General features: G+C 36.5%; 1 protein-coding gene across 16 annotated transcripts in view; it reads left to right on the top strand.

The window, feature by feature from the left end:
- TTC3 (tetratricopeptide repeat domain 3) overlaps positions 1–18,043 on the top strand; it is a 140,157-nt gene that overhangs the window by 84,150 nt on the left and 37,964 nt on the right. For all 16 annotated transcript variants that reach the window (XM_033418274.2, XM_033418270.2, XM_033418284.2 and 13 more), the window contains 6 exons: positions 110–156; positions 1,138–1,194; positions 2,192–2,265; positions 9,786–9,950; positions 15,132–16,179; positions 17,097–17,162. In XM_033418274.2, the coding sequence (XP_033274165.1) occupies positions 110–156; positions 1,138–1,194; positions 2,192–2,265; positions 9,786–9,950; positions 15,132–16,179; positions 17,097–17,162 (1,457 nt within the window). The remainder of the gene's footprint in view (positions 1–109; positions 157–1,137; positions 1,195–2,191; positions 2,266–9,785; positions 9,951–15,131; positions 16,180–17,096; positions 17,163–18,043) is intronic.

Below are 18,043 nucleotides of genomic sequence, written 5' to 3' on the forward strand. Positions count from 1 at the left end.
CATAGTGGATGTTAGTAGTATCTGGGGTGGTTTTCTTTAAGGCTTTAGTGTATCCTATGGCAATATAAACATTTTGTTTCCTCACAAAACCATCTGTATCTTCCTACAGACAGCCGCTGCACTGTATTAAGGAAACAGGACAGTGGTGATGTGCCAGTAAGTTATTTGATCACTTTCAATATTATGTTCTAATTCATGTCAGCCAAAGGAAGAGAGGAGGACCCAGGCCAGTGTTTGTTTACATCACAAGAGGCGCTCCAGAACCAAACCTTGAGGACTTCTGGATAACGTGTACGATTTCCTTAGAAAATTAATCCCAATCTTCCTCTTGGAATTGGAACAACAGTCAGCGCACTCTGAAGTTTAAATTAGACAATGTCCATAAGTTTTCACAACTAATAAATGTTAATCATAGATATAGGAAAGGAGTTCTTGAGTCATCTGTTGGCATAAAAATGAAACGTTATCTGTAATGATTAAAATCGCAATGTTTTGTTCTGTAAGGAAAACAAATGGACTTTGCTTTGAGTGGCTTACAATTGAGCTTAAGTTAAAATAATTCCAGAGTTGTCTTCCTTAGTAGTTTGTGGCAGTTTTCAGTCAGAAAGATACTTGTTTACTGATTTTTAGGATCAAGTCATCTATACTTGAAACTTTGTCTTAGCCCACTCTGTTAGACACTGTCTGGCTAACTGTAGAAACACAGCTGACATAGCCCATGGGAAGTAAATGCTTCTTCTGAATTCATTGTTTGTGCCCTGGTGTCTGGCCAGCTGTAGAATGTTGAGTTTGGTTTAGTAAAAGGAAAATCATTAAAATATGATCAGCATATAACTGGAATTACTTAATAAGTCTGATTAATTCCTTGAAATGACATAAACCTTGTTTAAAATGGGTACAACATGTTAGGTTGGAACAATTTAATTTTAGTTATAGCATTAGGCATCATTTAACTTTTTCTTATTTTCTATTATAAATCAAAACACTAGGGCTTAACACACTATAGTGTTAATTTTTGTTAAACATTTCATGTACTTCAGCTTAGGACTAGTCTGTGAAAATCAGTATGGTATCTTTATAATATATGGCAGCTTCATAATGCTGTTATATGAATGTTCAATAATTTTTATGTTTTAGTTTAATTCTACCAAGATAAAAAACAAAGGCAAGAAAAAGAAGCCAAAAGATTCAAAGGTATGGAGTATTTTCTGTATTGATTCTTGTCCAAAATAATTAATTGAATATATAAATAAATATAAATAAGAATTAACCAATTCTTGGGATATTTTGAAGTATTTTGTAGAGAAAGAATTTCTAGGCTTTCGTCTAAAGGTGTTTTGGCAGTCTTCTACATTTTGAGGAAGTTTAAGGTTCATGTCATATATAAGTAATTCTTGAAAGAGACTCTTTATTGTCCTTTTTATTTTCTAGATATTTCCTGGTGAAATCATTGTCATAATGTAGGACTTTGTATGGCTGGTCATAGAGCAATGTGACCAAGGCTGCTTTGGCATCAGGCAGACCTGGGTTCTACCAATTGTTATTATTTTTATTATCTGTGCGACCTTGGGCAAGTTACTTGACTTCCGTGTGCCTTACTTAGTGTCATTATCTGTATGACAAGACATGATACTTATTATTAATAACTAATAGAATTATTATCTAAAACATTCAAAATAAAGATACTGAATACTAATCATCATGACAGAATCTCAGAATTGAAAGGCTCCCTTCCTTCCTCTCACCTAAAGCTCTGCTTCAGGCACATGAGATAACTAGGGCATTATTTTTAAATCTTATGGTGGGTTCTTCGTGGCTCTCATGTATTTGGGGGATCAAATAGGGGGCAGGGGTTGAAAAAGTGAACAAATATTAGGGGAGGATGAGAGCAGCTTATAAGTTCCAATAAAACTTTTTATCTTTGACTATATGTCTTTAGTTTATCTAAAATGAGAGTTTAAACAGTGATAATTAAAAAAATTTTAGAGCGTTAGAAGCTACCTAAATGTTAATTTGTGCCTATTTGTGGCTGTTGAAAGTTTTAGTACTGTATGTTCCTGTTCACAAGAAAATTTAGATCAGTCATATATATTGGCAGCTTGTATGCATATTTATTTATGTAAGCATTCATCAGTTTTAGTGGTAATTTTAAGGTGGAAAATCCTTGTCATTTTTCTGTCTTTTAAACCAGCCTATGTTAGTTGGGTCTGGAACCACTTCAGTCGCACCAAATAATGAGACTGTCACTTCAGGTGAAGACCATAAGTAAGTACAGTCTGAAAATTTTTGCTTTATTTGAACTTAAAAGTGGTATTAATGTACTTTAAACTTGTGTTTTATTTCCCTAACTTCTCTAAAGATGTGCATCTATTAATGACAACCTGATGTGACCCCTCATGGTTGAATTTATAGTGTGGCCTGTCAGTGTTAAGAATTCATATAAACTGCATTAAAATCACAGGGCTGATGACCTTCATTTGATAAGTTTGAGAACCTACTCTGTGCAAGATACTGTGGGAAGATCCTAGAAACTATTCTTTAAAATGTTCAGTGAAGAGAACGTCCTGTTGATAATTACTAGGAAGATGTTTTGGAGGCTATAAATGATGTTGTGGTTTTAACCTTAGATGTTAGTGATTTCCAGTGGTAGCTGGTTGTTGAAACTGAGTTTTCAAGAGACAAATAGACAAAAGAAATAAAACTAGTGAGAAGCAGTGACCTTTTTATATCATATTCCTATATGGACCAAAAACCCACAAAATTTTTTCCCCTCACATTTCTTTTTTTTTTAAATTAAGTTAAATTAATTTATTTTTTAAGTTATATTATTACTATCCACTTTTTTTTGAATTTTATTTTACTTATTTTTTTATACAGCAGGTTCTTATTAGTTACCCATTTTATACATATTAGTGTATACATGTCAATCCCAATCTCCCAATTCATCACACCACCACCACCCTGCCACTTTACCCCCTTGGTGTCCATACTTGTTTGTTCTCTACATCTGTGTCTCAGTTTCTGCCCTGCAAACCAGTTCATCTGTACCATTTTTCTAGGTTCCACATATATGCATTAATATACGATATTTGTTTTTCTCTTTCCGACTTATTTCTCTCTGTATGACAGTCTCTAGATCCATCCACGTCTCTACAAATGACCCAAGTTTGCTCGTTTTTATGGCTGAGTAATATTCCATTGTATATACGTGCAACATCTTTTTTATCCATTTATCTGTCGATGGGCATTTAGGTTGCTTCCATGACCTGGCTATTGTAAATAGTGCTGCAGTGAACATTGGGGTGCATGTGTCTTTTTGAATTATGGTTTTCGCCGGGCATATGCCCAGTAGTGGGATTGCTGGGTCGTATGGTAGTTCTATTTTTAGTTTTTTAAGGAACCTCCATACTGTTCTCCATAGTGGGTGTACCAATTTACATTCCCACCAACAGTGCAAGAGGGTTCCCTTTTCTCCACACCCTCTCCAGCATTTGCTGTTTGTAGATTTTTTGATGATGCCCATTCTTACTGGTGTGAGGTGATAACCTCATTGTAGTTTTGATTTGCATTTCTCTAATAATTACTGATGTTGAGCAGCTTTGCATTTGCTTCTTGGCCGTCTGTATGTCTTCTTCGGAGACCTGTCTATTTAGGTCTTCTGCCAATTTTTGGATTGGGTTGTTTGTTTTTTTAATATTGAGCTGTATGAGCTCTTTATGTACTTTGGAGATTAATCCTTTGTCCATTGATTCGTTTGTCAGTACTTTCTCCCATTCTGAGGATTGTCTTTTCGTCTTGTTTGTAGTTTCCTTTGCTTTGCAAAGGCTTTTAAGTTTCATTGGGTCCCATTTGTTTATTTTTGTTTTTCTTTCCATTACTCTAGGAGGTGGATCAAAAAAGATCTTGCTGTGATTTACATCAGAGTGTTCTTCCTATGTTTTTCTCTAAGAGTTTTATAGTGTCCAGTCTTATATTTAGGTCTCGAACCCATTTTGAGTTTATTTTTGTGTATGGTGTTAGGGAGTGTTCTAATTCCATTCTTTTACATGTAGCTGGCCAGTTTTCCCAGCACCACTTATTGAAGAGACTGTCTTTTCTGCAGTGTATATCCTTGCCTCCTTTGTCATGGATTAGTTAACCATAGGTGCATGGGTTTATCTTTGGGCTTTCTATCCTGTTCCATTGATCTATATGTCTGTTTTTGTGCCAGTACCATATTGTCTTGATTAGTGTAGCTTTGTACTGTAGTCTGAAGTCAGGAAGTCTGATTCCTCCAGCTCCTTTTTTTTCCCTCAAGACTGCTTTGGCTATTCGGGGCCTTTTGTGTCTCCATACAAATTTTAAGATTTTTTGTTCTAGTTATGTAAAAAATGCCATTGGTAATTTGATAGGGATTGCATTGAATCTGCAGATTGCTTTGGGTAGTGTAGTCATTTTCACAATACTGATTCTTCCAGTCCAAGAACATGGTATATCTCTCCATCTGTTTGTATCATCTTTAATTTCTTTCATCAGTGTCTTATAGTTTTCTGCATACAGGTCTTTTGTCTCCCTAGGTAGGTTTATTCCTAGGTATCTTATTCTTTTTGTTGCAGTGGTAAATGGGAGTCTTTCCTTAATTTCTCTTTCAGATTTTTCATCATTAGTGTATAGGAATGCAAGAGTTTTCTGTGCATTAATTTTGTATCCTGCAACTTTACCAAATTCATTGATTAGCTCTAGTAGTTTTCTGGTGGCATCTTTAGGAGTCTCTATTTATAGTATCATGCCATCTGCAAACAGTGACAGTTTTACTTCTTCTTTTCCAATTTGTATTCCTTTTATTTCTTTTTCTTTGATTGCCGTGGCTAGGACTTCCAAAACTATGTTGAATAATCGTGGCGAGAGTGGACATCCTTGTCTTTTTCCTGATCTTAGAGGAAATGCTTTCAGTTTTTCACCATTGAGAATGGTGTTTGCTGTGGGTTTGTCATATATGGCCTTTATGATGTTGAGGTAGGTTCCCTCTATGCCTGCTTTCTGGAGAGTTTTTATCATAAATTGGTGTTAAATTTTGTCAGAAGTTTTTTATGCATCTATTGAGGTGATCATATGGTTTTTCTTCTTTAGTTTGTTAATATGGTGTATCACATTGATTGATTTGTATATATTGAAGAATCCTTGCATCCCTGGGATAATCCCACTTGATCATGGTGTATGATCCTTTTAATAAGTTGTTGGATTCTGTTTGCTAATATTCTGTTGAGGATTTTTGCATCTGTATTCATGAGGGATATTGGTCTGTAATTTTCTTTTTTTGTAGTATCTTTGGTTTTCTTATCAGGGTGATGGTGGCCTCATGGAATGAGTTTGGGAGTGTTCCTTCCTCTGCAGTTTTTTGGAAGAGTTTGAGAAGGGTGGGTGTTAGCTGTTCTCTAAATGTTTGATAGAATTCACCTATGAAGCCATCTGGTCCTGGTCTTTTGTTTGTTGAAAGATTTTTAATCACAGTTTCAATTTCATTACTTGTGATTGGTCTGTCCATATTTTCTATTTCTTCCTGGTTCAGTCTTGGAAGGTGATACCTTTCTTAGAATTGCTCCATTTCTTCCAGGTTGTCCATTTTATTGGCATGGAGTTGCTTGTAGTAGTCTGTTCGGATGCTTTGTATTTCTGTGGTGTCCGTTGTAACTTCTCCTTTTTCATTTCTAATTTTAATGATTTGAGTCCTCTGCCTCTTTTTCTTGATGAGTCTGGCTAATGGTTTATCAATTTTGTTTATCTTCTCAAAGAACCGTCTTTTAGTTTTATTGATCTTTGCTATTGTTTTCTTTGTTTCTATTTCATTTATTTCTGCTCTGATCTTTATGATTTCTTCTACTAACTTTGGGGTTTGTTTGTTCTTCTTTCTCTAGTTCTTTTAGGTGTAAGGTTAGATTGTTTATTTGAGATATTTGTTGTTTCTTGAGTTAGGATTGTGTTGCTGTAGACTTTCCTCTTAGAACTGCTTTTGCTGCCTCCCATTGGTTTTGGATCATCGTGTTTTCATTGTCATTTGTCTCTAGGTATTTTCTGATTTCCTCTTTCATTTCTCCAGTGATCTCTTGGTTACTTATTAACATATTGTTTAGCCTCCATGTGTTTGTGTTTTTTACATTTTTTTCCCCTGTAATTGATTTCTAATCTCATAGCATTGTGGTCAGAAAAGATGCTTGATATGATTTCAGTTTTCTTAAATTTACTGAGGCTTGATTTGTGACCCAAGGTGTGTTCTATCCTGGAGAATGTTCCGTGTGCACTTGAGAAGAAAGTGTAATCTGTTTTTGGATGAAGTGTCCTATAAATATCAATTATCAATTAAATCTATCTGGTCTGTTGTGTCATTTAAAGCTTGTGTTTCCTTATTAATCTTCTGTTTGGATGATCTGTCCATTGGTGTAAGTGAGGTGTTAAAGTCCCCCACTATTATTGTGTTACAGTCGATTTCCTCTTTTATAGTTGTTAGCAGTTGCCTCATGTATTGAGGTGCTCCTATGTTGGGTGCATATATATTTATAATTGTTATATCTTCTTCTTGGATTGATCCCTTGATCATTATGTAGTGTCCTTCCTTGTCTCTTGTAACATTCTTTATTTTAAAGTCTATTTTATCTGATGAGTGTTGTTACTCCAGCTTTCTTTTGATTTCCATTTGCATGGAATATCTTTTTCCATCCCCACTTTCAGTCTGTATGTGTCCCTAGGTCTGAAGTGGGTCTCTTGTGGACAGCATGTAATATGGGTCTTGTTTTTGTATCCATTCAGCAAGCCTGTGTCTTTTGGTTGGAGCATTTAATCCATTCACGTTTAAGGTAATTCTCGATATGTATGTTCCTATTACCATTTTCTTAATTGTTATGGGTTTGTTTTTGTAGGTCCTTTTCTTCTCTTGTGTTTCCCACTTAGAGAAGTTCCTTTAGCATTTGTTGTAGAGCTGGTTTGGTGGATTCTCTTAGATTTTGCTTGTCTGTAAAGCTTTTGATTTCTCCATGGGATCTGAATGAGATCCTTGCTGGGTAGAATAATCTTGGTTGTAGGTTCTTCCCTTTCATCATTTTAAATATATCATGCCACTCCCTTCTGGATTGTAGAGTTTTTGCTGAGAAATCAGCTGTTAACCTTATTGGGAGTTCCCTTGTATGTTATTTGTCGTTTTTCCCTTGGTGCTCTCAAGAATTTTTCTTTGTCTTTAATTTTTGTCAGTTTGATTACTATGTGTCTCGGCGTGTTTCTTTTTGGGTTTATCCTGCCTGGGACTCTCTGTCTTCCTGGACTTGGGTGGCTATTTCCTTTCCCATGTTAGGGATGTTTTCAACTGTAATCTCTTCAGATATTTTCTCAGGTGCTTTCTCTCTCTTCTCCTTCTGGAACCCCTATAATGTGAATGTTGTTGCATTTAATGTTGTCCCAGAGGTCTCTTAGGCTCCCTTCATTTCTTTTCATTCATTCTTCTTTATTCTGTTCCATGGCAGTTAATTCCACCATTCTGTCTTCTAGGTCACTTATCCGTTGTTCTGCCTCAGTTATTCCGCTGTTGATTCCTTCTAATGTATTTTTCATTTCAGTTATAGTATTGTTCATTTCTGTTTGTTTGTCCTTTAATTCCTCTAGGTGTTTGTTCTTTAATTCTTCTAGGTCTTTGTTAAACATTTCTTGCATCTTCTCCATCTTTGCCTCCATTCTTTTTCTGAGGTCGAGGATCATCTTCACTGTCATTATTCTGAATTCTTTTTCTGGAAGGTGGCCTGTCTCCACTTCATTTAGCTGTTTTCTGGGGTTTTATCTTGTTCCTTCATCTGGCACATAGCCCTCTGCCTTCTCATCTTGTCTGTCTTTCTGTGAATGTGGTTTTTGTTCCACAGGCTGCAGGGTTGTAGTTCTTGCTTCTGCTGTCTGCCCTCTGGTGGATGAGGCTATCTAAGAGGCTTGTGCTAGCTTCCTGATGGGAGGGACTGGTGATGGGTAGAGCCGGGCGTTGCTCTGGTGGGCAGAGCTCGGCAAAACTTTAATCTGCCTGTCTGGTGATGGGTGGAGCTGGCTTCCCTTCCTGTTGGTTTTTTGGCCTGAGGCGACGCAACACTGGAGCCTACCCAGGCTCTTTGGTGGGGCTAATGACAGACTCTGGGAGGGCTCACGCCAAGGAGTACTTCCCAGAACTTATGCTGCCAGTGTCCTTGTCCCCATGGTGAGCCACAGCCACCCCCCGCCTCTGCAGGAGACCCTCCAACACCAGCAGGTAGGTCTGGTTCAGTCTCCTATGGGTCAGTTCTCCTTCCCCTGGGTCCCGATGCGCACAGTGCTTTGTGTGTGCCCTCCAAGAGTGGAGTTTCTGTTTCCCCGAGTCCTGTCGAAGTCCTATAATCAAATCCTGCCAGCCTCAAAGTCTGATTCTCTAGGAATTCCTCCTCCCATTGCCAGACCCCCAGGATTGGAAGCCTGACGTGGGGCTCAGAACCTTCACTCCAGTGGGTGGACTTCTGTGGTGTAAGTGTTCTCCAGTTTGTGAGTCACCCACCCAGCAGTTATGGGATTTGATTATATTGTGATTGCGCCCCTCCTGCTGTCTCCTTGTGGCTTCTCCTTTGTCTTTGGATGTAGGGTATCTTTTTTGGTGAGTTCCAGTGTCTTACTCTCGATTATCGTTCAGCAGTTAGTTGTGATTCTGGTGCTCTTGCAAGAGGGAGTGAGCGCACGTTCCTCTACTCCGCCATCTTGAACCAATCTCTCTCTTCCCCCACGTTTCTTTTTTTTTTTCTTTTTGCGGTACTCAGACCTCTCACTGCTGTGGCCTCTCCCGTTGCGGAGCACAGGCTCCGGACGCGCAGGCTCGGCGGCCATGGCTCACGGGCCCAGCCACTCCGCAGCATGCAGGATCTTCCCGAACCGGGGCACAAACCCGTGTCCCCTGCATCGGCAGGCAGACTCTCTACCACTGTGCCACCAGGGAAGCCCCCCCACGTTTCTTAACTGAGTTGTAATAACAGTTGGTTTTGTACATTTCCATGGATTCTTTGAATGGAGGGATTGTTTTAAGTTAAAATAATAGTAGCCTATATTTTGATAGCACTTATGTACCAGGCACTATTTTAAGAGCTTTTTATGTATAACTCATTTAATCCACTCTTTTTTCTAGGAGATAAGTAGTAGTATTATATTCAGTTTACAGATAAGGAAGCTCAGGCACAGTGTAGTTGAGTGTCCAAGGACACAAAGCTTGTACATAGCAGAGCCAGAGTGTAAATCAGCAGTCTGGTGTAGAGCCCACACTCAAACTATGATATCTTTTCAGAGTGTTAGAATCTTATACTGTTTTTTAAAAAAATCTTTTTATTTAAGTACCTTTTACCAGTCTCAATCTCACCTTAACTTAAATTGATAGCAGTTATGATAAACTCTGTCATTTTTCTCTTTAATAGGTTACAATTAGTGCAACATTGATTTTTTTTAAAACCAGAATTTAAAAAATATTTCCTCTTGGTAGCAAGAGTAAGTAATTAAAAGTACTTAGGTATCTTGTACCTTACCTAGTAGTCAGATATCTTGTACCTTATTCAGTAGTCACGTATCTCGTACGTTACTCAGGAGTCAGGTATCTCTTGACCGTAATTGTGGAAAGGTAACTGTTCTGCATTAAATTCTCTGGTAGTGTTTTTTTGCATCCTGAAGTTGAGTAATATGTTGCCATCTTTATTTCAATTTAAATGTTAACTCTGGGCCACCTGAAAGTTAATTACTCACAAAATTGTGGGTTTTTTTCTTTTAATCAGCAAACGCAATTCAAATTCTGCGGGCCCATTTGTAGTGCCTGACCATCTTCGTCACGATGTAGAAGAATTTGAAGCTCTGTATGGACAGCACAGTAATGAATATGTTGTCCGTAATAAGAAGCTGTGGGACATTAACCCAAAACAAAAATGTTCAACTCTATATGAGTAAGTAGTTTAACATTCCTACAACTATTATACTGAGGCTGCCAGTTAAAGATCTTAAGTTATTTACTTTGTGTCCCTTTATGTTTATTAAAGGAATCACTGATTGGCTCACAAACTCTGGGGAAGAAAAGTGTTTTTATGGCTTTTGTCATGTATTACACAGAGTTAATTGAAGATTTTTAACTATTACATTTAGAATCCTAATGATTATTAGTTTTGTCAGTTTGAGCTGCTAATGTAGATTCTGTCTATTTCCAAAACTGTCCTGGTATGTCCTGATAGGAATGATAAACAGTTTCCAGCCATAATCTTTTATCATGAATTCCAAAGTATATACATTTGACAAGGAAGAGTATAATTATTTGATCTCATTGTCCTTATGTTGATGATGCAGTTGTTTGGCGTCTCCTAAGTCCAGTGACAATTAATGTAGCTTGGTGAAGTACTGCCCTTTAATGGGGAAGGGATACCAGGATCTGGTTATTACTTCTGCTGAGATAGTTGTCCAGCTGTGATGGTATAGAACACATATAGAACCCTGTATCTCTTTATTGAATTGAAAACTTGACTTCCAGACATTTATCTAAGTAAAGAGAAACAGACTTTTCCTTTAAAGAAACTTTGGGCTCAATTACTTTTGGATTGAAGATATGAATGTGAAATTAACACTAGGGGACTTCCCTGGCGGTCCATGATTCAGCACATCTACTGCAGGGGGCATGGGTTCGATCCCTGGTTGGGGAACTAAGATCCTGTATGCCACATGATATGGCCAAAAAAAAAGAAAAGAGAAATTAACACTAAAGTCAAGTCTTTGTGGGGTGGATACAGTAGTGGAGTAAAGAGTTCAGAAAAATCTAGGAAACGTTTGCCTTTTTTTTTTTTTTTTTTTTTTAGCTTGGCATTAATAAGTTGTGCATGATGCCTTCCTTAGGAAAAGAAGTTGAGGGGCAAAGATCTGCAACAGAAAATTAATTTGAAAGCAAACTCCTGTCTCAGAAAAGAGGGGATATATGTATACATATAGCTGATTCACTTTGTTGTACAGTAGAAACTAACACAACATTGTAAAGCAACTATACTCCAGTAAAAATTAATTTAAAAAAATGAACTCCTGGAAAACCCATCACTCATCTATAGTTTGGTTATTGTTACTTCTCTTTTTCTCAATTGCATTGTTCCTATTCAGTCTTGTTATATCCTCTTGGATCCCTTTTCGTAGTTTTTCTTCAGAGTTGAAGTGCTGAGCAAATCATACTCTCAGAGAACTGGATGACAACCTGGAATCAGCTATAAAACTACACCAGTATTTCTTAAAACATGCTGGACTTTGCTTCAAGCATCCAAAACTGAAGCTAAACTGTAGTTTCCAGGAGCTTGCTTCTTAAAGAATTTATTACCACTATAAGTGGGAAGAAATTTAATAACTTTATGAGAAACCAATAGGCTGATTTGTGTATTTTGAGATAGAATTTATATCTTATAATAGGAGAAAGTCAAGAAGTTACAGGAATTCATACCTCAAAACATAATTCTTTCCTTGAATTTTCAAAAGTAAACATGTAATGATTGGCTTAAGAATGATTTTTTTAGTGGCCAATGGGTAAGAGAAAGAAAAATAAAATCATTGTATATGAAAAGAGTGTAGAGTAGAAACATATTAGATAAGAAGTCAAGAATACTATGATAACTGCTGTTAACTTTTTCTTGATGTAAGTATTTCAGTTTAAAGTAGGGGGTTGGACTGATTTTTTTTTTCAGTGACCTCCACCTTATTCTAACATTTTATGATACACATAGTTGAAGCATAATAAATTTCAGTAGGTGGCATTCTATATTCAGTTTTTCCTAACACCTCTTTAGTAGTGTTAATTAGTCAAGATTTATTAACCACTTAAGGTTAAGCACTGGGGAAGATTTCAGAAAAAGTAGAAAATGTAGTTCTATCACGCAGCTTACAAGTAGCAGGAGCGCAAAATTGATCATTGGTTGAATCACAGTGTATTGCAAATAAAAATGACTTTGTGCAATAAGAATCAGGTTTTTTCTCCCTATCAGTCTTTGCCTACCAAAAAGAAAATGTGGTTCTTGCTTACTTGTCATGCTCTCTTCCAAGAAAGAGGGAACTGGGTCCTCATCTTTTAATCTATTTCTTTAAAAAAAAAAGGAATCATGAGCATGTAGAAAACAGTGATTTTTCAAAGGGGCACAACCAGAATAGTAGGATGGGAATGCTTTTGGAAATATTTTTCCCATTCCTATCCCTTGCCCCTGTTCTGACAGTGACATGGCACTAGCACGTGACAGTCCATTAAGGACCATTTAAGACACTAATGATCATCACTGAATTATGAAAATATACATACACATATTTGCAAATGGGAAAATAATTTGAAAATCATATATTTGATAAGGGGCTAATATCCAAAATGTATGAAGTACTGATACAACTCGATAGCAAAAAAACCAAACAGTCCGATTAAAAAATGGGCAGAAGAGCTGAATAGCCATTTTCCCAAAGAAGACATACAGATGGCCAACAGGTACATGAAAAGATGTTCTGCATCATTAATCATTAGGGAAATGCAAATCAAAAACACAATAATGTAATAACCTACAATGGAAAGTAACCTGAAAAAAAAAAATAAATCACTTTGCTGTAAAACCTGAAACTAACACAATATTTTAAGTCAACTATACTTCAGTTTAAAAATAAACACACAATAAGCTATCATCTCCATCTCATACCTGTTAGAATAGCTTTTATCAAAAAGACTAGAAATAAGTGTTGGCAAGGATGTGGAGAAAAGGGAACCCTTGTTCACTGTTGGTGGGAAGGTAAATTGGTATAGTCACTATGGAAAACAGTATGGAGGTTCCTTAAAAAATGAAAACATGTACATGTATGTAATATAGCAACTGTTGTTATCTGTGGTGAAATTAACTTTATTATTATTTTTATCACTTCCATCAAGCACAGCATGGCCAGTCTGCCTCAGGTTCTGAAGTGCAAGAACACTATCCCTATTAGAGCCTGGATTATGAAGAAATCATATTTGTGCTATCTTGGGCCCCATGTTTATCTACAGAGACTATTTTTCAAGGCTAGAAAAGCATATAAATAGAGTTAAAGTTCATTTTGTGTTGCATTTCAAATAACAATCACTATAAAAATTTTATTCACAATGTGGTTATAATGCTATTTTTCTTTGGGCTAGGGACCCTTGTTGAATTAAATTTTGTTCTGTTTGAATGTATGAAAAATTCATTGCTATTTAGCCAGTGGAAAAAACATGGAGGCTCTATTTCTTCAAAAAAAAAGGTGTGTATCCTTTCAGACTTTTTATTTTATTTTTTTGGCCGCACCGTGCGGCATGCAGGATCTTAGTTCCCCGACCAGGGCTCAAACCCATGCCCCTTGCAGTGGAAGTGTGGAGTCTCAACCACTGGACCAGGGAAGTCCCCAGACTTTTAAAATGTTTATATGTATGAAATATATGCTTTGCACTTTATAAGCTGTTATTTAACTCTACACTCAGCTTTGTCATTTGCCCTTTTCACCTAAAAATGCATGGTGAGCATTTTTTTGTATCCTTAAGTATTCTTCAGGAATCTGACTTTTATTAGTTACTCAATAATCATCACCATATCTATATCATCATTCATGTTGCGAACTCTTGAAAAGCTCTCTGCTAAATTACTGGTAATGGTTTTCTTTCCTGTGGTCTCTGTTCTTTAGTGATCCCATTTTGGATTTAAGTATTTTAATGCAGGTAGAAAAGCTTTATTTTTAAATGATTCTCTATAGTATTCATCACGGAGAGCAAAAAGTAAATACACATAACACCACTGATGAATTATCTGCTGTTGCTTGTGACAGCTAAACACCAACTGGAAAGGTCTCTCTTGGGACAGATTGTGGGGTCAGTGTTATTTATACCAATTGACCAGAACCCTCAGCAAGGGTTATTGTTCCTGAGGCTACAGTGATTTGCTTCTTTTTACCTTATTACCCTCCCTCAACAGTTTCTGCTTTTAGAGATTTCTCATTAAAAATGAAGTTTGATTAGAATCTTAAGGCAAACGCATATTTAACCTGTTACCTTGCAAAACAACATGTATGTAGGGGAGTTTCTATTGCAGAGCTTATTCTAAGGGGAAAATGTTTATCAAAAAACGCTTTAAAAGAGACTGACGGGCTTTTAAGTATTTAGATCAGCAGTGCAGACAAAGAGAAGTGGCTTTTGGTCTTTATGTTTCAGTATAGCAGTTGCTTTGAATAGGGGTTAATCACTTGTAATTGTCCTGTGCATTTATGTGCAGCAGCATCTGCACATAAAGTGGTTTTCTTTTGCTTCAAAGAAGTACTGTTTTTACCTTCCTCCTGAATAAGTTATCTTCCTGGTTAGCTTTAATTTACTAAGAATGTTCCTTTGGAGGTTTTTGCTCTTGAAAAAGCCTTCTTAGTGTACTTGGTATGTGTCTTTCTTGCTAGTTGTGCCACTGTTACAGACTGAATACCAAATTCAAATGGGAGAGGAAGGCTCTTTGAGCCTGGCACAAGAATGGCAAAAGAACATGGCCCCAGAACTGGAGTGAACAAACCCAGTCCACAGATGGAGGCAGGTTAAGGGATTGGCCCCATTACTGTGGATCTGATCCTGCACTGTGGTGGTTTATTGATCAGACCTGATTGATTTCAGTAATTCTGAATCATTGTATATTCCTAAACAGAGAAATGTTAATAGATTTACTATATGTAAATTCCAATAGGATTTTTTTGAAATTTGATTTCCTTTTTTCATTTGATGTTCTTGTTATTGATAGCCTTGTTATTTTTCTTGAATAAGTTTCTTTGATTTTCATTGCTTTTTAAAATATAGTGAATAATTATTTAATTGAAACTTATAAAAATAACTTTTTAATCTCCTTTAGCTTTTTTCCCCAAAATTTTTTAAAGGATTATTTTCTGAGGGGTAAACAAAATTTTATTTATAGTATCATTGATTACAGTTAGCCTTTCTGAGATTTAATATGAGTATAACATATTTGTTGGGGAGGTGTCAAGATCAGTTAGAAGTGAAGTAGTATTTTGCTTTGGGAGAAATATTGGGAAATATTTTTTTCAGATAAACATGTACAAGTACTTCCTTATAATAACTTATGTAAATTTTTTCCAAGTTATTTCTCTCAGTTGTTAGAGGAACATGGTCCCTTGGACATGAGTAACAAGATGTTTTCTGAAGAATATGAGTTTTTCCCAGAAGAAACTCGACAGATACTAGAAAAAGCAGGTGGTTTGAAATCTTTTCTCCTGGGATGTCCTCGTTTTGTTGTGATTGACAACTGTATTGCATTGAAGAAAGTTGCGTTACGGCTTAAGAAAAAGAGAAAGAAGAAAAACATTAAGACAAAAGTAGAAGAAATTTCGAAAACAGGAGAGTATTTACAAGTTAAACTACCGCTGAATCCAACTGCTAGGGAATTTAAACCAGATGTGAAATCCAAACCAGTGTCTGACTTATCTTCAGCACCAGCTTCTGAGGATGTGAAGCCCCACCTTACATCTGCTAATTCTCCCCAGTCACCTTGTGAAGCTGTGAAGCCGAAACTAATTTCCGATAATTCTTCCAAATCAGTTTCTGAGGATGAGAAGCCCAAAGGGGTGTCTTCTGATTCTCCCAAACCAGTCTCCGAGGAGACAAGTCACAAACATGTCTCCTCTAATTCTCCCAAACCAGTTACAGAGGATGTGAAACCAACCTATTGGACTCAACCCCAGTTGGTCACAGGATACTGTACGTATCTTCCCTTTCGGGGATTTGACATTACCCAGACACCACCAGCGTTTATAAATGTGTTACCGACTTTGCCCCAGTATAGCATTTATGCACCTCTGGCCAGAGTTTCTTCTGAATATCAGCTGCAAAGATCAATACCAGTGGTGCCGTCTTTTGTAGCCAGTGACATAACAGAAGTGCGTTTTGAGGGCCATCATTTCAGTGCTGAGAATGCCCCTGGTAACCAGATTGCCTCTGAAACACAAATCCTTCAGGAATCTTTGGAAATACCAGTAAAGTCACAGTGCATCACGGATGGTGCTGATACAGCCCAAAGTGAGTCTAACAGAACTGATGACCACTGTGGAAATTCTGCCAAGCAGGAAGTAAATCCAGAAAGCACCGATGAAGTAACAGATATTCCACATACACAAATGGTTGCTGTACAGGTAAGACTGAAAATAGAAAGCCTTCTTAATACTAAAGTTAAATTTTCCTCATTTTTCATTGCCATTATATTTACTAAAATTCTTTAAAATGATGGACTTTATGAACCCTTTTGTAGGGCGTGACAGGTAATGCCAGAAGGAATTTTTGGGTTTGGTAAATAACATCCTTCCTATCCAAGTTTTGCACCAGTTGAGAAATAAGATAGTGGAACCAGCAGATGGAGCCAAAACATCACCTTGATAATTAATAAAAGTATGGCGGGAAGATGTGGCTGTTTCTGTAGAGAGTGCATGTCCTAAGAGTGAAGCCCATGACATACCAGCTTCCCCACCTAGTTACAGCAGTGCTGGACTAGAAGGCCTCCTGACTTGGGTGCCTGCCCCTAAGACATAGTGCATGGAGAAGGAAGGGGAGAACATGCTTTCTGCATGGGCAGCTCCCAAGAAAAAGAAAAAAGGAAGAGTCTGGGCTACACATGCCCAGTTCTCCTACCAAACCAGGGGAGGAGTGAGGGAGTTAAAAGACACAACCAGATGGAGAGAAACGAGAGAGATGTGAATAAAAGTTCCTTCCTGACAAGCATGAGAATAAGCTAAGGTTTCTCTGTAGTTAACTTCATCAGGCATGAATTCATTAAATCCTTATTGGTTATCCTCCTACTCATTAAGTTTTTTGCTTTCTAGAAAACTTTGAAGAATTATGTTAACAGTAATGAACCCAAATCATTTTCACTTTTACTAATTATAAATGATCACTTTTTCCTGTTACAAATATTTGTAGAAAGCATAGAACATTATCTAAAGTGGCCAAAAAAACCTTGAAAAAGTTATGGGCACGTTTCAAAATGTTATTACATGATGGATTTATTTTACTAGTGCAGTTGAGATAGACTGAATGTATTTGTTTTGCCCCAAAGGTGTCTCGGAATATAATGCATCAAGAAGTCAATACTGAGCCGTATGATCCTTTTGAGGCACAACAGGTGAGTCAAAATCATATTAAACTGTTTAAAGGTTTAATTTTCTTTACTTTTAACTAGATGGGAATGACGAACTTAAAACTATTTTGAAGCCAGTTATTCCATACAAAACATAGAATAAGCTTTAGAACATACCAAAAAATTATTGTTTTGTTTTTATTGTTTGAATTTGGGAAGGGGAGGCAGAGGAAAAGGTAAGTTTTTTCTAGCTTACTGATTGTGAAGTATAACAGCTTTATTGTTTTAACTGGTATAATGAGCCTGTATTAATTTATAAATAAAAGCTTATTCACATGAATAATACAGAAATTATTATAAAAACTTTCACCACTTGAAGAATGATTCAATTAGAAAATCTATTAATATAATTACTGTGTTAACATATCTTAAGAGAAAAGTCATTTGATTGACTCCATAGTTGCTGATAGGGTATTGGAAAAAATTCAGGTTTTTTTCTTGACTAAAACTCATAATCAAATGGGAATAGATGAATACTTTTCAACATGCTTGTATCTTTCTTAAGCCAAATGCGTCATCTTGCTTAAAGGTTATATATCATCATTAATATTTATTATTATCCTGGAGATATATTAGCTGAAAAAATCAGATAAGAGAAAAAAATAAGATTTTAAAGGTGGAGGTATAAGTATCATTATTTACAGAGGCTAAGACTGTGTCCCTGGAACATCCAAAGTGATCAACCGAAAACCCAATACCAAAATGTAAGATAATTCAGAAGGTTGATTGGATAAAATTCCTTTCCATATATAAGCAACCCATTGCAAATTATATTAAAAGAAAAGATTACATTTTCAATAGCATCAAAAAGATAAAATATGTAAACCTGTGAAAAAAGACTTTAAAATGCTACTGAGACACACAGA

Source organism: Orcinus orca, chromosome 5 (genome assembly GCF_937001465.1).
Source record: "Orcinus orca chromosome 5, mOrcOrc1.1, whole genome shotgun sequence".
NCBI classification, from domain to species: Eukaryota; Metazoa; Chordata; class Mammalia; order Artiodactyla; family Delphinidae; genus Orcinus; species Orcinus orca.